The following is a 21,062-nucleotide window of genomic DNA, read 5'->3' on the forward strand; positions in this document are numbered from 1 at the left end:
ACTAAATAAAACGGACCTTTAATTACAAAGATAAATGCCGCATACTACACGATATGTCGCTTGAATCAAATAGTCTTTCATCCCTCGATATCTACGTATCCACTTTATTTATTTCTATTACGTAGATGGGTGAATGATCTCGTGGCTCATCTGACGTGCAAGGGCTAGCAGAGCTCATAGACATGCATACAGCAATCCACCTGAGTCATAATGTTAGGTATTGATGGTAATGTATATCTGGTGACCCAACCTTCAAATCAGAATGCATAATTGCTTTGCGGCGGAAATATTCGAGATAGATAGTGCCTACCGATACTATATTATAATAATACATTTGTATACTATCGTATTAATAAATCCACCTTAATAAGCAATTTTTTATTTTCATCATATTATTTTATTAATGATCTAAATAACAATGATTTTAGAACTGAACAACAGTAAAATATTGATTAAATCAAATGAAATTAAACCAATTCATTTATTGAACACAGAAGTAGTGTGTAGCAGTAACCATAATTAAATAGTTGTGTATATATAGTGTGTATAAATTACCGCATTTAATGGCCGGACACACATTTCCCATAGCATATTTCAGGATTAAGGTAATTTTCAATAAAGCTGGCAACGTCCTGAAGATTGTACATCATTACTCTGTTGACTAATTTACCATCTTTGTCGTATTCTTCGTAGCAAAGATTTTCCACTTTTTTGGGCTTACTCCTCAAAAAGTTTTCACCGTTTATGATTAGTACTCTGCGTAGTGGTGCTGGCAATGACATTGGCTGGTGATGATAATGTTGCGTATCGTTCAATTGTTTCACGATCGTATCACTGTTAGAAAAAATTAAAGGTTCATGAAAGTGGTCGAATCAATCACCATGATTGAAGGTTCCGGTTACATTGGCAACATTTTAAATTGGTTTTTTGTTATCAGCAACGAAAATCATCGTTTATTATCATTTATTATCATCATCAACACTCAACACTAATATATAAATCTACAGTAGTTTTTACGGATGTTCCGTTATAACTACAAAACAATGAATCCGATTAACTTGAAACTTGGTATCCATGTAGACAATATACGTACTTAATGGATAGGCTAATATTTATATGAGTGTTGGGCTCCCTAATAATAATGACAATAAATAATAATGTTAATTTTAAATGCCCAACGAAGCGGGTGAGTACGTCTAGCTTATTCATACAATCATTTATTATCGCTCATGAACATTTGTAATATCATTGCTAGGTTTTATATACTGCTTACCTTACATTTTATTTACTATATACTTACCACTTTACCTTACTTGAAAAATGTTTTTCAATAACAATGACAGAGAAAAATTTACAGTTTATTACAGATCAGCGAAACTCGTTTACGGTTCGTTGTCAATTTTAGGATGGAGACCAATTTGTGGAAATCATTCAACTGCCACCTACTTTGAATACATTAGGCATTGCATCTAAACTATAAATCTCACGCAAGGGCAAGAAAGAAGTTGACAAAGTTTGATCTGGATCGGATGAACGGTATTTCAGCGCTACAAATACGAACAAACACACATTTTTAACACGCTTTTGTTTTGTTGTTCGGACGGGTGAACGAGCTCACAGCCTACCTGATGCTAAGTGGTTACTGGAAACCATAAACATCACAACGTACGTTCATTCACCTTGAAACATTAGGCTTATGTCTTAAATGAACGGTCGTCCTTTCCTTTCAAACTGGCGTCAAAACTGTGACTCTACCATTGCTCTGCCGCTGTCAGTAATTACATAAATTATAATTTTTGCGGGTTAGATTTTATAACCTAATACTATCCCTTCAACGTGGAAATCGTTCGTGAACACGTGCTAACTGTATATTTTGTGATTATGAATAAGTATATCTTCCTGCAGGAGCTTATTCTAGAGTCATATGGGTTGCTATGAATACACTGGACATCTTATCCTATAGGCATAGGACAAAGAGGTATCAATTTAAATGTTATTGCCATATACAATCGTTTACCTTATAATACAATTTATATTATGCTAAGACAAGCATTGAATATACTTACTTATCAACACGGCTAATATTTTTCGTGCAATCCCCCATGATAATAATTCCACAAAATATGAAAGACTGAAATTATTTAAATACGAAGTTTAACAGATGTTTTTTTAAATAATATTAAATGTATGTGTATATGCGGCAATTCTTTATTCACATTATTGTTTGTCAGCTTGATCAACTTTTCCTCTTTATTTTAGACTGGATACTTAAAGTACTAACAAATATTTTAAGTGAACAGTTTTTTACTGTATTCAATTATATATTGTGAATAAAATTATTTCCTTACGTTATATTAATAAATAAGATTAGTTTTCGTTATCGTGTTTTTTTTTCGTATAGTTGTAAGGAAAATTGTGTACAAATTCAGCACTTTTTCTTGTTTAGTCGTGCGCACATGGCTTATGTTACAAGCCAGATTTTGTTTCTTTTTACTTGTGTTGCTTATGTATCTTTTTAGCTTCTGATGTGTATTGTGTACCTAATAAATAAATATATAAATAATGCTTGGCATTGTGAATAACTACGCGTGTTGGAATGTCAATTTTCGCTCCCATGGCCAGGGTAACATTTTTAACACAACGAGAAGCGATAGTTTCTTGTGTATAAAATTCACAAAATTGTATGTTAAATAATTACAGTAAAACGATTTGAAAAGTGGTTAAGTGGCAAAGCATCATTCAATATTAAATTGAGAATACAAAACAACTCAAAGGAAAATGTGAACAAAAAAACAATAGCACAGTTAAAAATAAATTCTTGCTATGTCACATGCCAAAATAATATACGTACGCAAATTATTAATTTATTAATAGTTATTAATTTATCATAACATGTTACCAGGAGAGAAATTAGCACATTCATCCTTTAAAGAAAATAGCAAATTTTCATTTCTAAGTCCAAAAACATATTTACCACAAGAAATATTCTAATCAGCATCTTGTATAGTTTTATAACGGTTTTTAATTGTCAAAGTAATTTCTTTGTAAGCAGAATAACAGCGAATTCAATCAAGATAACTAACTATATTTCAAAGCCATAAAAGCTTAACGAGCAATATAAACTCGTTAGAAATTTTTTTAACCTACAATTTCACAAATGGCTCTCATTATTGGTCAGTTCATTGTTTGCAATCGAATTGTGTTTGAATAAGATGATATCGATTTATTAGTAGAGAAGACGGTGTGGAGATCTGTAGAACTTCAAAATAAAAACCATAAGGGTAGTGATAACAGCAACTTGTTTGCTGGGCAGACTATGTGAGATCAAATGCAATGCATTAAATACAAGGAATTCTGGTCAAACATCGAACATTTGGTCTACACTAGCATTTTTAACGAGCCTGGTTGGGCTATATGGTTAGGTTAGCTGGGCAAAATTAGGGTTCCTTCATTTCTTGTCTAACATATTTTACAGTAATCGTTAATACTCACGGCTCAGCTATAAATGTATGGTCCGGTTCACCTGGTGTTCAGTGGTCACCGGAGCCCATAGACATCAACCATTTCAATGGCGCCGCCCATCTTGAAACATGAGTTCTAAGTCTCGGTTCTTAAGGTATAACTTATACTTAGTAGTATATTCGATTTGAAGAAACCGAAACGCATTACTGCTTAACGTCGGAAATAGGCAGGCTGGTGCTTGTGGGGGCTCACATGGCGCCCTAACACGAGTAATAACATTGTAAGAGATTTACATAATTTCGGATTTTTTTGGGACAATTTCATTAAATTTGTCGTTAATTGCAACACGATCGACAATCGATTTTCCGGCTTTGGCGTCTTGATGATGACCGAGATGAGGTCGGTCATTAAGCTCTGCTGATGTTTTTGATTTTCCGTTACAATTGCAAAGGGATTATCTAATGCGTACCATTCTTGGAGGCATCAACATCGGATTAGGAATTTGGGTATCGTATTATTTGCTGTCACGGACTTTTGTTTAGAACATTCAAAGGGGAACAATTCTGTTCTATATTAGCCAAACTTTAACCGTTTCCGCAGCGCACATAGCGGAAGCTCTCAAAAGGAAAACAAAAACCATTTTGAAACATTCTTTATTTGTACTCCGCTCGTATTGGTCTTAGTGTAATGTTATATATATATATATAGCCTTCCTCAATATTCGCTATCTAACACTGTAAGAATTTCAAATCGGATCAGACATTCAAATCGGACCAGTAGTTCCTGAGATTAGTGCGTTAAACCAAATAAACAAACAAACTTCAGCTTTATAATGTTAGTAATAATATAATATAAGTATAGATTACTATTAAATATAATTTAAATTATCTCATAACATACGATTACTAAAATATTATATGTACATGTTAATATACCTAATGAGGGGTCGTTGCCTTTTATTCAGTCTAATATGCCAAATTGTCTGAAACTCGTTTTACGAATTAGAACGGTTTCATTTCATGGAATTGGTTCACACATATGGAATCGAGCAATTATATCAAATTTTTTTTTTGTTATTTTTAATAGTTGGGTTTCTGCAAATCGTTTAAATCGCAAAATAACAACTTAATATGTATTACGGTTCATAATAGATCGTAAAATAGAAATGCTGTAAAAATAAATGTTTATTGTAGCCGTATATTATGTGTCTGTTATGTAGCTACGAAAACTCAGCTTCACATTTGAAGTTCAATTCTCAGTTGTATTACAATATTTCCAAAACAAACGTCCAACATCAGAAGTTCAAGTGCCAACGTTCACAGAAATCGATAAAAGTAAAATATATTATATCAAAGCAAAGATATTATTACTATTTTAATAGCACTATTATTTAATAAACTTAATTCATAACAGAATGTGCAAGAAATCAAGAAAATTCAAAATCATTTATTTCAACTTAGATGTCAGCATAACACACTTGTTGAATGTCAAAATATAAATAAAAACTTAACTCTACCACTCTACCAAGAGTCTTAATAGAATGTATAAGTGTACATATTTTGTAAAAATTAGACGGAATATGAAGAACAATATTATGTGTTAGCATAATCAAGCCTTTTAAATCGAGTCTTACCATTTAGAGAAATATCCTGAAAGTGTGACGCTTAGTTTGTACTTCTCATCAGATATAAAATATGACTTCATGTTTGCGCAGTGAAAATTCCCAATTTATCATCATTGCTAACTATATCAGTACGCTGTCGGAAAATGTTTGTTGATGAGTGAATCCAAGTTTTTACCGCTCTGTTGTGAATAGCAAATAGATTTCGATTACGTATATTGTTATGAAACCTGATTCGTTTATCTTATTAACTATGTTCTATTTACAAAATTTAGCCATTATTCATACAGCCTCCGAATCCAACCTAATAAGACTATTTTCATAAAAATAACAACGGATGTATTTAACAACAAAATATCTACGAATTTGTGTGATGAGTTATTTATATTATTTATAAGTAATTTAAGTTAGTAAGCATGGTAATACTCACTATGCTTACATACGCCTTAGCGACAATAACTCAATTAACCTTCATAATAAGGTTTAATATTCGAACAACGCTGCGGTGCATTCCCTGGTGAATCGATACTTACACGGATACATAACACCACATCTCGAGGTGCCAGAAATTTTTTACTACCCTCGTATTCTGACCCTCTCCACATCCTTATTTTTCCGGATGTGGAGTAGCTTTTTGTGAGCTAAATATTCTGGGGAAAATGAAGGCACGGAGGCTCGAATGGCTCGGGCATGTAATACGTATGGAGCAGGATCGGGCTGTGAAACTGGTGTACGCGGGTGTACCGGAGGGACGCCACCCCGTAGGCAGGCCCAAGTACCGCTGGTCTGACGCTGTGGAAGGAAATTTACGTGAGCTCCAAGTGTCGGACTGGCAAGGTGTTCCGCAGCGCCGGGATGAATGGCAAAGCTTATTGTCGGAGGCCAAGATTCGGGGTCATAGCGCCAGCTCAGTAGCAGTAGTACTCTGACCCAATTTAACTGGTAAGAGTAGAAAGTGATCTATTAATTTTCTATTATACCAATAGGTCTAAGATACACCCTAAGAACCTATATCTTTATTTAAACAATTCTACTATACGTGTGTATGTAACCGAACTCCTTCTAAACGACTGGACCAATTTGAATGAATTTTTGTGTATGCATTCATTCATATTGTGTATACAGGACAACGTATCGGATCCGGTAGCTATTAACAAATTTTAAAAACAAAATTTAGTTTTTCTGTTTATGTCAAATATGTTATTTAAAAAAATTATAACGAATTTAAATTCTTCATTTTTATAGTGTATGCAATTTATCAGCACCAACGTGTTTTCTCTGATAAAAATATGCATAATAAAGAAATGATGCAGTCACGATCCTTACTAATGTATGACGAACGATAAAATTCCTTTATAAAAGCAATTTATCTTACACGTCTCAAGGTGACCTACAGAAGCTGTTCGGTATAAAATTTAATAAAATGGACGAATTATGCTTTTACGGTTTCATTAAGATAACGCATTAATAAAAATGCACAATTACAATATAACATGAACCAGTAAAGTTATAATATTCTTTAAAAACATTATAGTATGACCAAATTGATCAATGCGACTAGTTAATATCAACGTGGCTTGAATTTATAACGTCATTACAATTATTAGAGCCATTTCAAATATTTTCAAAAACCACTATTCTATCTAATACCTATAGCCCTCGAGTTATAAAGAATTAGTAACCAAATAATCCTGAGAATTACCAACACGAATGCAACACAGCAACAACGTGCGCACTAAAATAAACAAGAGCGTTGACCCAAGACCTGGCCCTACTTTCCCTTCTGTGGCACTTAAATTTTCCTTCCCTACTTTTGTCACTAGAAACAAGCAATGACGCATCGCCAGTCATTTTAGCACTTAACGAATCCTCAAGTATTGAAGCAAGATTGGTAGCAACCAGCTATTATGTTCCTCTGTTGTACTCATTGTAAATCATTTGTTTTACTGGTTTTCGTATAGAAACAAAAGACATTACTCCGGATGAATGTGTGCGCTGATTTCACATCGACTATTAACAGTATGTCGGCGGTGCTATGCTTCGAAGCCCATTGTTTATTTATTTCTAAATAGGACACGACATGTCTCCATGTTACGTGACCATGTATGACGTATACTTTAGACATCACGTCTATTCATTCGTCTATCTTTTAATGGACAGCTAGAATTGGCTCAGTTTCAGTTCAAGAAGAGCTGAGCGTTCGGATGTACGCGGCGCCTAGCGCACACGCGGACTGCTCTTAATATATAAGGAGGGAACTTGCGACACCGTTAACACATTCAGACTACAACCTGTACAGGAAGTCACTTGTTTCCGTTGTCATCTTTGCAATCCACGAAGATGCTCCTCGCTTTGGTAATTATGAATTAAACTTTATTACTAATTGTGCTAGAGCGATCAGTGCCACTAAAGTAAATGGTTACAAAATATTATCGTGATCACTACTCGAGTCTTTAGGTATTATTTTTTTATCTGTCGACCTCCCCGTGATTACGATATATCGTCAAAGATATTCTATTGCAAAAAGCCGCATCTTATGTACGTGTTAAGTTCCAACGCAAATCGCTTCATAACTACTTATGTCTTGATGAGCATGTTTTAACCTTTAAAATTGTTCATAATGCAACATCTCCTGAGACTATCGCTTAAAGTGTTTAAATAAGACCTTACCTAATTTTCTAATAATATTAAGAAGCCGTGTTACGATATTTTCCGAAACATGAAGTAGTGTTTTGATATGATTTTACTTTTTTTTTATCTTACACTCAGCTGCCAGTCGGTTACCGAAAGGTGTGGATTATAAATTCCTACAATATGTTAACCTTGAAAATATCCTGGAACGTAAATTTAGATCATTATTTTAAAATGCCGATTAAAATTCAACATCAACATTTGATACTCTTAATATATTTTGCGATAAAAGGATTGTCTAATCTCTTTTTAATAAAAAAAAATAAACGAAGCATGTTTTAGTTTATATAAAAATTTGTTTGTTGTTCTAATCTGGGTGTTGTTGTTGGTTATTGTTGCATCTGATAATTTAGTACCATCACGGTACGTACAGTTTTCAACAATAAACAATACAAGCTTCTAGCAGTTCGTATATCAAATACACTATATTATAGTGCCACAAGTTTTTTTCCCTTGATGGGAAGACAGGCTCACGGCACGCTTGACATTATGGGGTTACTGGATGTTATAATCATAGCGTAAATACCGCCGCTGCATTGAGTCATGAGGAAAAATTCTCTTTTGTAATATTTAATCGCTGTCTTACCCTTAAAATTAAAACACATGTCCACTTACCGCCCCAAAATAATAAGAATATTGATTCCTGTCCCTGCGGCTTCACAGTACTTTGATAGCAATTTTAAATTTATACTAGCGGACCCGACAGACTTCGTAGTGCCTCAATTGATAAATAAAAGACCTAAACTTTTGTATAAAATAAACTTAAAACAAATAAAATGAATCCGTCCGGCGGGGGATACATCAGAGGAAAAATAAAATTGTTATTTTTATTTAATTCCGAGCATTTTGATATTTATCTACCTTTTAAACCTTCTCTGGACTTCCACAAATAATTCAAGACCAAAATTAGCCAAATCGGTCTACTATCGAATAACCTTAACAAATCAAAATAATTTAACATAAATCAATTCATACAGTAGAACAAATCTTCCAATGCGCTTGAAGGAGGCACACTTCCCAAGATACTGGTTGCGTTACCTCGTTGGGCAGCCAAACTCACTCTCTGTGCCAAGTATCAGCCAGCCTTAGCATCACGTGTAGCTTCCTTCAAGCGTTTGGAGATTTCTGATAAAAAATTGTTATTGATTATTTTGATTAGTATGTTTAAAGAAAATATTTCTTGATTTACATACTCGATTCTCCAATCGACGCCTATAAGTAAACTAATCTCTATATATAAAAATGAATTGCTGTTCGTTAGTCTCGCTAAAACTCGAGAACGGCTGAACCGATTTGGCTAATTGTGGTCTTGAATTTTTTTTTGGAAATCCAGGTTTGAAGGTAAATAAATATGAAAATGCTCGGAATTAAATAAAAATAACAATTTTGTTTTTGCTTTGATGTGTCCCTCGTCGGACGGATTCCTTTTGTTTGTTTTAAGTTTGCTTTATACAAAAGCTTAGGTCTTTTATTTATCGATTGAGGCACTACAAAGTCTCCCGGGTCAGCTAGTTGATAATAAATAAACTAAATTAATAATACCAACAATAACCAATTTTCAGGTATGCGGTGCTTCGCTGCTTCTGCAAGTGATAGCAGCCGGTCCATTCGTCAACAACCAGAACAAAGTTCAAGTCGTTCGATATGACTTAGATACAGACAATTTACCGAATTCATATAAATTTCAGTAAGTACATTACCCATTATTGTCTTTTTAATAATGTGATATAATTTTGTTGGTGACACTAGATATACACAGATATAAATATTTTGTTTAAATATACATATAAATATTTATGTAAGTATAAAGAAAACTGCTTACTTATTTAAGCGCGCTCTTATTTTATTTGAAATTATTATTATTTTTAGACAACGCTATTATGTTTACATTTGAGTTATTATATTTATGTAAGTTTATGTACAGAGTAATAGATATGAAGGAATTAAAAAAATTAAAATTGATTAGTAGCTGTCTTCTCAGAGCCCTTTTATTTTTTTATTGCTTAAATGGGTGGACGAGCTTACAGCCCATCTGGTGTTAAGTGGTTACTGGAGCCCATAGACATCTACAACGTAAATGCACCACCCACCTTGAGATATAAGTTCTAAGGTTTCAGTATAATTACAACGGCTACCCCACCCTTCAAACCGAAACGCATTACTGCTTCACGGCAGAAATAGGCAGGGTGGTGGTACCTACCCGTGCGGACTCACAAGAGGTCCTACCACCAGTAAGTCCGGTTACAATAATATTTAAAAAATGTATCCGAAAACTTGCATTGCAATGCAAAATATACTAACTGTTTTTACACCCGTAATGTAACGCGCGCTGTCAGCTTGCGTACGGGGTTCGCTGTACAAGACGTCAACGTGTAATAGCTTAATTCGAGTTACATTGCGCGCTTGTCTGATTTCAATTTAATACGTCAAAGCTTCACAAAGTAACGCGAACAAATCAACCGCGTTCACGATAACAAATAAAGCCACAATCAAATATGGAAGTCGGTAAAGTTTTTAACGTTAATTTCCAATTTGATAGGCTCGTGCAATTGAAAAAAATGTGATAATGAAGGTCATTAGTTAAATTGTTTTGCGTAGACATTTTTAAGATTTTTTAGATTTTATTTTATTTTAAGATACTAGCAGAACCTTTAATGACAAAATATCCGTTGAAAATGAAACCTTGACTTATGTGGACAGTGTGGTCATACAGTATCTATTGGATCGGCTTGTACCCGCTATCATTACCTCTAATACTATTTTTACGTTTGTCGCATAAGTTATATAATAGAATACACGGTAATTACAAAGCGGTAGTCACTAAGCTGGTGCAAATTGTATTAATGGTTCATTTTCACCTCACGTTCATTTTCAGGTCACATTTCAATGAATTTCATATTCCACAAATAACAATACGTTTTTTGGGCAATAATGATGACTAGACATGTAATGACCCTTATTGCATTCCACTTAGTTAACAAACTTAACTCGTTATATTATTATGTTAATCGTGATCCTTATAGCGCGATAATAATAGATCGTCTAGTCTTTGCCGCAGAACATCAAAATTACCCAATCAAAATAAACAAAAAATAATATAATTGTCACGGATGTCCAAATAACTATGTTATGACTCAATCAGATTCACATTTGTGAAGAATTCTGCCATAATTTAAATAGCCAGCGATAATGTTTACAAAATTAGAATAACGGCTAAATTATTTAATAAATTTCCAATTAACTTTTCTTATACTTTATATTTAAAATGTATTAAAATTCTTACAGGTTTATAACAAGGCCGAATTATAATAAATGACAATCTGGTTCGTTCTTCTAGTTATGGACTGATTTAAATCGAAATTTGAATTAGATTTTAGAAAACAAACCTGATATCAATATGTCGGACAGCATTTTTTTCATGGCTTAGATGAGTGGACGAGCTCACAGCCCACCTAGTATTAAGTGGTTTCTGGAGCCCATAGACATTTACATTATTATATTTATTATTATAATTTTTTGTTTTTGTTTTTATAATACATTTATGGAATATGGATATAATAATATGGTGGAAATTCCGTTTAAACACGCTGTAGGAGCAAAGCTATAACAACCGGATATGTTATCGATATTGTCACAGTTCGTCGGCCTTGTAGTGGAGATTGAGTGGCAATGTCACAAACAGCTGTCACTCAAAATATCCGGTTACGACTCACAATAGAGGCTCAGTTCACAGCAAAAACTACATTTCCATCTGATAACTATAATTTTGTTTTTAAATTTGATCAAACTATGGGATGTTAATCGGCTTACCTACCTTGAAAAAAGTTAGTGGCTAGGATAAATTTGGCACGAATATAAGCAACTAAAGGTAAAACTGCTATAAACAGTAGTAATGGCTTGTGGAGGCTGGGACAACATACCTTTACCTTTTATTGGATCTATGATCTATCTATCTATAAATATTTAAATGAATACCAACCAATCCACAGATACAATATTCATGGCTATTTTATTAAAATATAAAGCCTTTACTTTAAATTTAAATTCTATTGACTGCTTCTATATTAAATCTTATACATTAATCGGCAAATAAATTTAAAAATTATAATGATTTCAAAACGGAATAAGGTCAAACTAATATTTTATTGTGTTACACTAATCATTTATTATTGAATTAAGGCAGTATAATTCTATTGAGCCTTAATCTTGATCTTGAAATTTTAATGCATATTAATTAATAATGCATACACAATATGCAATCAATATTTTAATACAATAAATGACGAAATACATCAAAAAAGCCCAAACACAATTCGAAAATTTAAATAATTACAAAATATCTCACACATACTCGTGCATGAAGTTTGCGCGTTACGATATTTTAACTATTACAAAGCCATAATTAAGCCTCATCCTTATCTATACCTGATTTATGAGCGGCATATGCGAATTCATAATAATATTCACCATCAGTAGATATATACTCGTAAATGTACCGAAGCGTACAGAGCAACAGAGAAAAGCACGTTTATTATTTTATTACATAGATCCATTATTATTTGTTGATGCATTCTGACAAAGTTAGAATATGAGTATCGTATTCAAAAATAAGCGCGTGTCCATATAATAGGTATCTGTACCGGATTCCGAAATATCAATATTCGAATAAATAATTTAATTCAAATTTACTGAGATATCGGAAGTTGCCGAAATTTAAAGGCTCGTTCGGGGGCTACTTCTGTTACAACACAGCACACCAATACCGAATTGTGCACCGATTATGCAATTTGATTTTAAAATCGAAATTTCGAGAACTATTTGATTAAAAGTTCCTACATGTCCGATATTAATCAACCTAATCACGTGTAAGTAATTGTGTTGATTGCTACCGGTTTGTCTATCACACGGAATTCAAAAACAGCTAACGTTACATTTACTAATGATATTCGAATGTAATAATATATTGAGTAATTTCCTTGATAGGTATTAAGGCTGTTTAAGAAGTATTGAATCTATCTTCGAAAGCTCGGCTTATTCCTGGGTCTATGGTAGACGTCCAGATATACTTGAAAGCCTACACAATCTTCAGGGTTTTTTTTTTATTGCTTAGATGGGTGGACGAGCTCACAGCCCACCTGGTGTTAAGTGGTTACTGGAGCCCATAGACATCAACAACGTAAATGCGCCACCCACCTTGAGATATAAGTACTAAGGTCTCAAGTAAGTTACAACGGCTGCCCCACCCTTCAAACCGAAACGCATTACTGCTTCACGGCAGAAATAGGCGGGGTGGTGGTACCGACCCGCGCGGACTCACAACAGGTCCTACCACCAGTAAGATATATAGTATAAGTATATATAGACATTAAATCTAAATGAAAAGTAGGCACGATGAGGTCCTCCTTTAAAATTAAAATTTACAATTCCCCTGACATCACTTTTATTATAAGTACATCAAGAAATAGAAATGAGGCCAGGAATTTTATAAAAAGCAATAAACAATTGTACGCGTTGGAAATACCTAAAAACATCGAACGACATTTAGAATACTAAAGCGAAAATGAAAGCTAAACGTGTGAGTCAGAACACAACAAGCATGAATTGAAGAAACCTCACTTGCTTTGTACTGATGGTAGACCATAAAGGGAGTGCGCCCTGGTAGTTGCTACTGTCTAGCCTATTTCTATTGTAGAGCCGGTCACGCATTATGGTTTCTGTTTTGATCAAGCAAGTGTTAATGTATATTAGTGCAAACTCTGGCCCTCATGCCGGAGTAGTCAGTTGACTCCAGGTAGACCGTGAACTGGTCTCCTATCTAGAGCAAAAAAAAAACCTTTAAATCACAAACAACACGGAATGTCATGATTATGTTAATTGGCCTTTATGTTGTCCTTTGTAGCCTGCTGGTCCTGTTACCTGACCTCCGTGTTTATTGGCATCAAACCGTGTATTGTTTTATTCGAGATTATTTATAAGCTCGCAATTTTGGCGTGGTGCCCTAAGAAAGCTTTTTGCTCCTGTGAACTGACAAAGAATCTTAATACGAACGAATATTTTTGTTTATCATCTACGGGCTCCTTAACCAAGCATCCAATTGTCAAATCAAATTAAATTAAAAAAAAATTATTCAACATAAATGAAAGTACATACTTGTTGAACGTCAAAAAAAACTACCACCTGTGATGAAACTTGGTATAATTATTGTTGGCGCTCGAAAGAAGGTTTTTGTCAGTACTATTACCGATTCACGAAGACGATTTTTCATACAATTCACTAGTGGCACATTGGAGCGCGTCAAAGTTTTCTTAGTTAATAATAACAATTTGTTCGGCTAGCATGTACATATGCGCTAAAACATTTTAACACAATAATCATAAATACTAATATTTAACATAAACATCTAATTATCAGCATTTTCTGTGAATGAGGAGGCCTCATTTTATGTAAAATGAAATTGAGTTAGGAGACCATATACAGGGTTCAATTTCACTTTAGATTAAATCTAAAATTATAAATATTTTATAACATGCAACAATGAAACTCACCTGAAAAAACTAAACAAAACAATATGGTGATAATTAAATATAAACATCATTAGTTTATATTCTAACAATTAAATTTCAATACGTTTATGTTTCGTTATACGATAACATAAATAATGAAAAGTTGAGAGCTACCTATAATGTCAAATTGGTGTTATAATGAAAAAAACCAGAGTTAGATATAATGCACAATGTAAAAACAATAAATATTTCAACCTTTTAATTTCATACGACATTGCAGTTAAATTAACACTTTTATCTAACCTTAACGTACAATAAAATATTGAAGCCACCTTCTTATTTTATTGAGTGATACGATAATTATTTTCCTGTCGACCAACAAAAAACTCAAGGCCCTTTTCATTTCAAACAGTAAACGGAGCACATAGATATGACAACGTGAGTCCTGATATTCACGAGTGACACAAACGAAGCCTCAATTACATACGGCTATCATGTCTATCAAACAATTTGGCCTACCTTGCCTTACCATCAATAATAAAACACATTTTGCGGCTTTAATTTCTTAGCACGACGCTATTTGAAAATCGTGGATCGGGTTAAAAAATATTTATTAATTTATATACACACAAGAAAGAAGACAAAGTACAGAGTAATAGGAAAATTATGTACAAAGCCACTGCTTATTTCTTTAAGAAATCTCTTCCGGTAGACCTGCGAGAGGATTTGAGAATAATAATTAAATATCATGTGTTAAATACGTATTTAGGTATACCTTTAAAAAAGATCCTTTTGAAATTTCTACTGGTTCGGTAACCATTTAAAACCGCGAAGACAAAGAACTCGTTAATCCATATACATAGTATAATGTAATAAAAATAAATTTAAAAAAGAATGGAAAAAAACGAAGAAAAAAAAAACAGAAATTCTGCAGTAATCTGTATAATGTGACTCTTTCAAAAGTTTATCGGTTGTATTCAACCAGTGTGTAGCTTAGTTATTATTAATACATCGGGGTTTTTTTTCATAACAGTATTGCAGTTCTAAAAATAGCATGATACATTACTGACGAGTCACTCGCCTGCGCTCGAAGAAAAAACTAAATCTTTTAGGCTGTCTCAAACTTGTTTTAGCTTCACAGAAATTATAGCCGGCACATAATGGTGTCAATTCTGACCACAAAAACAAAACACATGCTCTGTACGCCTTTTATGAGGTGAATGTCCTTTTGAGGTTCGATTAACTTTATGGGTCCGTTACTTAAAGACCTCAATTAAAGTAAAATAAACACAAAAGTGTGTTGTTTAACGCTCGACAAGTTGGATTTTAATTTTGCTTTGAATATTATTTGGTATTTTGATTTTTGTCAGGAAAAAACTGTTTTAATTGAATTATCATACATTTTCGTAATTTACGCTTATAGACCAGCATGTGGTATTACTGAAACCGTCATGATATTGTTAGCAACCTGATCATGACATATAACATCAGCTCGCTGTGGTTCTCTTAGAATCCTCTCAGCGGATCATGATTCCAGACGCATATCCAGTTGATCTGTCATGTCATTTTCTGAGAAACTGGGGCGGTTGTTAGCAAATTCTTCCCATCCTGGCCAAACAAGTGCTCGCCCAGCCATCTTAGTGAGGCTAAAAAGCCCCCAAGTCCATGAACCATCCCTCCTTCCTAGAAAAACATTAGTAATCGTAGACAATATACTTAACAAGCATTTTGGCTGATTGTTTTCAACCAATACTAGCACCTACCCGAATCTTTCGATAAATATAGTCAGAGCGATGAAGGGATCCACTAAAGAGTGCCCAGCAGTTGTCTCTACGTAACATACCATATAGTACGATTGTAAACAATCAAATCGGCATTTATTGGTAATAGAGAGTAATGTGAGAACACCATTCCTGCCAAGCAACGATACATTCCGGATTGAAGGGTGCGACTGCTTTTTTGCATTTATATAACATATTTTCTCAAATGCTATAAAGACGATAAACTATACATTAAAATTGAGATTTAGACCCCGTTTTTCAAGCTAAAGTCAAATCAAATCCAAATTAGACTAAAATAGAGAAGTATATAAGGTATACTTATATATCGAACCTAGCCTACTGTGTAGATACTCCTATTAAAGTATTTTCTAAAAACCTTTCGAATACACATTTGGTTAATCTAAGAAGACAAGGAATAAGTATAGGTATATGCCATGTTATAAATATAAATATATATTAGAGGTAACTATTATTTTAAGAATCTTGAATGACCTTCGTATGACATTAATGACATTCTTGCAAAATGTCGTGTAGGTACATTATGTATTTAAAATATAAGCTGTACCCAATACCGAACACTTCCCTATAACATTAAATTCAAAATAACTACATAGAATTTACATAGTTAAATCGAACACAATAGAGCAACACAAAGCTTTTACGACAACAGTTGCAATAAAGTATAATAGTTAGAAAATATAAGTAGACATTACTGTGATCTCGGAAATAATGACAACATATTGTAAAATTTGTTGTTTTTTTTTAATTCATCTTTTTTAAGTTCTAATCTAGTTGAAATTTTACATCATGATCATTTGTACTTCAAGGGAGATTGATTAAACAATTATTAAACGATTATTGGGTGGCGGACTAATTAATTCACAAATATAGCGATAATTACAATGAAGCTTATCCATTTTCAGCGTTTTGATCGAGTAATTTTATTAAACAGTTTTTGGAACGAAGTTCCTTACGGCAGGCTTGGATGTGATGTAAAAAATGTGATAGTAAAAACCGTAAGAAAAAGTCCGTGGAATAATGCCTTGTTTTCCGCACAGCAATATTTCACCGCGCGATTTTTTCTCGTAATTTTTTTTTTTTTTTATGAAACTTCGTTCCTATCCGGTGTCCCACGACAACCACACATCTTTTTGTTTTGATTATGGGTGAATGAACTGGTGATCCACCGGGTATTAAGAAGTAGTTACAGGAACCCGTAGATAATCACAACCTGAATACCGCCGCGGACTTTGAAATTTGAGGTCCGAGTCTCTGTTATAGTTTTTGTTTTACGCCCAACCCATTCCCACAATCATACATTGTTTCATCGTAGAAATAGGTACGACGCTGGTCCCTACTTTTGCAATATGCTCTGTCATCACTATATATCGGTTAAAAACTTACCCACGATAGTTACTAACGAAAAAAATTCAACAATCTTAGACCGTGCACATTTATCATCTCACCTAAATCTGCTGTATTGAAAATTATACCTATATAATGTCATTTATGATTACGTTTAACTAAGATGACAGTAAAGGAGACTGAAACGATTACATACATTTTTGGGCCCGAATGTAACGTGATGAAACTAATATGAATTAATAGATTCAGATTTATCAGTACCTTGCTGAAAGTTATAAAAGTTTTCTCAATCTGAGAGCCGAGTTAATCAAGATCAAAAGAATCAAAAGTTAGGTTATGTTACAATCTCTTTAAAAGAGCTGAATAATAACTTATTTAAGCATAAGTAAATGTTTATTATATCCATTGGATAATCTTTTAAATGTCATAATAAGAATGAATATCAATGATATATATCAGGTATAGAATATGGAATTGCCATCCCACAATTCACACAGCGATCCATAATTTCAACAGTATCCAATGCAACAATTTCAAGTCAAACGTGTGAGCGATCTTCGGTGTCCAGTGTAGAAGCAATTGTCGTACAAGGCTGGCAGAGTTGGAATCCGTAATAATAAAGCAGTGATCGTTGAAAATATAAAAACAGCCCGATAGATACACACTCAAAATGCGTCGAAGATACAAAACGAGTAGAGCAGAAAAAACCAACAAGCGCCAAAAAATAATTGTATAATCTATGAACAAACGTCATGTCAGCTACTGTCAAAGCTGTCATCAAAAATACAATCGATTTTAATCGATTTGAAATCGATAATCATATTACTTTGTTAAGTAATAATAGACTTTTTCTTCATTTATGTATATAATCGCAATTAAATCCGGCGTATACCGCACTTGTATACAACAAGTATAAATCACTCATTTAATTACTTTTCATTAATTACCTAGTGCAATGTTTTTCTTTTTATAATCCTGTAATCGATTAATTAAATCGATCACACCGTTATACCGACAAAAACAAACTTTCTCATTTTTCTCCGGTCCCAGAAAGAGGATTGAGGTGATTTTTTATATTCTTATATAAAAAAATATGACAAATTTTTTAGACTACATTCCAAGTTATTACATTTTTGGCCCACGATTTTCCGTCTCCTTTCATCTTGAGCTTTTTTGAGAATCTATCGCGTCACTATCTATCGACAACATTTGAAGGTTATATCTGATTTTTAATTAAAACTAAAATTAGTATTTTAATATTCATAAATGACAGATGAGTGATTGTTCATTAATGGACGGGCTCATTTAGTATTATGTGAGTACGGGTGCCCATAGATTCGAACACAAATTCGAGCATTCGTATCTAGCGATGCATCGGCGTTCGAATCCCGCCGGCGGGTACCACTTTATCTAATGAAATACGTAATTAACAAAAGAAATGTTCACGCTTGACATCAACGGAGAAGGAATGATATCGTGTAATAAAAAAAACCAAACCCGCAAAATTATAATTAGCGTAATTACTGGTGGTAGGACATCTTGTTATTCCGCACGGGTGGGTACCACCACCCTGCCTATTTCTGCCGTGAAGCAGCAATGCGTTTCGGTTTTATGGGTGGAACAGCCGTTGTAACTATACTGGGACTTTAGAACTCATATCTCAAGGTGGGTGGCAGCATTTACGTTGTAGATGTCTATAGGCTTCGGTAAACACTTAACATCAGGTGTGTCGCGAGCTCGTCCACCAACCTAATGAATAAAAAAAAATTAAATTGCCATGTACATAATTTTAAAGCAATAATTTTTCAATTCTATTACAGTTACGACGCCAGTGACGGCTCATCTCGCACTGAGGAGGGGGGCATCCAGAACCTCGGGACGAACGACGCTGCCCTCGACGTCCACGGTGCTGTACGCTGGTACAACAGCAAAGGTCAACTCTACGAGATGATCTACAAAGCTGGCAAAAGAGGCTACAGAACAATCATCAAGAAAGTTTCATAAGACAAACGATTGAACATATTGAGATTGAATGAGATTTCGAAAGACTGTATAGTAATTTATTGTTTTAGTCTGTTTATTTAAACGCTATCAAAAAAAATTATATTGGTAACCTTTTAATGACAATGACATTGTAAAATTCAAATGAGATCTTATTTTTAGAATAGCATAAGCTAATCATGTTTAAATAATCTATATATTAATACGTGAAGCGAAAACTTTGTATTCCTTTTTACGAAAATTGCGCGGACGGAGGAGTATGAAATTTTCAACACTTATAGAGATTATAGAGAAGAAGTGCACAATGCTAATATTTTTTTAAAATAATGCATAAAAGATACATTAAATCAATAAAGAAAACATTACACACACTACCATGTATTTGACACACACACGTATGCATACTATTTGTTTTTTGTCAAACTTTTCTTTGCAGTCTGTCAGTTATAGTCTGTCAAATTGAAAATAGATTAAATTTTGTTTTCTTTTTATTAATATTTGTCTAAAGTATAGTCTTGACGAAATCTGTGATTAAAGAAGTATAATAGTCCTTGACAATAGAATCATAACAGTGTACAAACTTATAATTTCCATTAGTTATAGTCGAATTTCGACTACCAGAGGTCCACTAGTATGCATAAAGAAGTGTGGGCGCGCGATTGAAGCATCAGGCTAAGGATAAGACGTCCGGTGCATCGTGTGTAGCGATGCACCGGTGTTCGAATCCCGCAGGCGGGTACCAATTTTTCTAATGAAATACGTACTCAACAAATGTTCACGATTGACTTCCACGGTGAAGGAATAACATCGTGTAATAAAAATCAAACCCGCAAAATTATAATTTGCGTAATCACTGGTGGTAGGACCTCTTGGGAGTCCGCACGGGTAGGTACCACCACCCCGCCTTTTTCCGCCGTGAAGCAGTAATGCGTTTCGGTTCGAAGGGTGAGGTAGCCGTTGTCACTATACTGAGACCTTAGAACTTATATCTCAAGGTGGGTGGCGCATTTACGTTGTAGATGTCTATGGGCTCCAGTAACCACTTAACACCAGGTAGGCTGTGAGCTCGTCCACCCATCTAAGCAATAAAAAAAAAAAAAAAAAAAAAAATCAGGCCTCTCTCTTGCACGCCCGCATTTTGATGGCGACTACGTCACAAGTCACAATGTGTGTCCTTTTTTGTCAATCTTGGATTTCACAGGTTTCTAACTAATTACTATACCGATATATAATTTTCTTCTTGTTTTAGATTACAAATAACACTATTTAATTATAAAATAGTCATTGGTCAATATCAGCATTGGTCTCAAGTCGATAATAATGATACAAATTTTGAATGTAAAAAGTGTTTTTGTAAATGTTAATATGATTTGGTATGCGAAGATATGAGACTTGTTTTAAAATATTGCATTTACGTAATGACCTTGTTCACTGAGATTATAAACTAATTTGTAATTTAATATTTAGTGAATAATAAAAATCAATCTCGTAAACATCGAGGACGTGTGAGAAAATTTATGTGTTGTAAATAAATTTAAATCTAACCAATCTTTTTTTTTTTTATTCAATTGAAACTAGTGTTCGCCCGATGATTAAAATTCAATACCACAAAGATAATTAGACGCCTCAGGTTTATTT

The 21,062-nt window shown here is 33.7% G+C and overlaps 2 protein-coding genes across 3 annotated transcripts; one reads left to right on the forward strand and one right to left on the reverse strand.

Annotated features, from left to right (window-relative positions):
• Positions 1–363: 363 nt before the first annotated feature.
• LOC134200986 (uncharacterized) lies at positions 364–5,255 on the reverse strand. Its single transcript, XM_062674957.1, has 3 exons — positions 5,096–5,255; positions 2,067–2,131; positions 364–834 (listed from the first exon to the last, which is right to left on the reverse strand). The coding sequence occupies exons 1-3, from the start codon at positions 5,096–5,098 to the stop codon at positions 561–563; spliced, it is 342 nt and encodes a 113-aa protein (XP_062530941.1). The 5' UTR covers positions 5,099–5,255; the 3' UTR covers positions 364–560.
• A 1,836-nt stretch (positions 5,256–7,091) lies between these two features.
• LOC101738507 (larval cuticle protein 65Ab1) lies at positions 7,092–20,972 on the forward strand. Of its 2 annotated transcripts, XR_009976125.1 has the most exons (4): positions 7,092–7,438; positions 9,337–9,461; positions 19,244–20,095; positions 20,539–20,972. XR_009976125.1 is itself a non-coding variant. In XM_038019045.2 (3 exons), the coding sequence occupies exons 1-3, from the start codon at positions 7,424–7,426 to the stop codon at positions 19,425–19,427; spliced, it is 324 nt and encodes a 107-aa protein (XP_037874973.1). In that variant the 5' UTR covers positions 7,233–7,423; the 3' UTR covers positions 19,428–20,972. The 2 variants fall into 2 exon arrangements, 1 of the variants encoding a protein (XP_037874973.1); XM_038019045.2 differs by having other exon boundaries at positions 7,233–7,438; positions 19,244–20,972.
• The last annotated feature ends 90 nt before the right edge of the window (positions 20,973–21,062 follow it).

The sequence above is a fragment of the Bombyx mori genome, chromosome 22 (genome assembly GCF_030269925.1).
Source record: "Bombyx mori chromosome 22, ASM3026992v2".
NCBI lineage: Eukaryota > Metazoa > Arthropoda > Insecta > Lepidoptera > Bombycidae > Bombyx > Bombyx mori.

What these genes read in the sequence shown, in the direction of transcription:
- LOC134200986 (XM_062674957.1), bottom strand. An exon ending in AATATTAGCCGTGTTGATAA is followed by an intron (nt 835 to 2,066) that starts GTAAGTATATTC and finishes TTTTTCTAACAG; the next exon opens with TGATACGATCGTGAAACAAT.
- LOC101738507 (XM_038019045.2), top strand. An exon ending in CCGAATTCATATAAATTTCA is followed by an intron (nt 9,462 to 19,243) that starts GTAAGTACATTA and finishes ATTCTATTACAG; the next exon opens with TTACGACGCCAGTGACGGCT.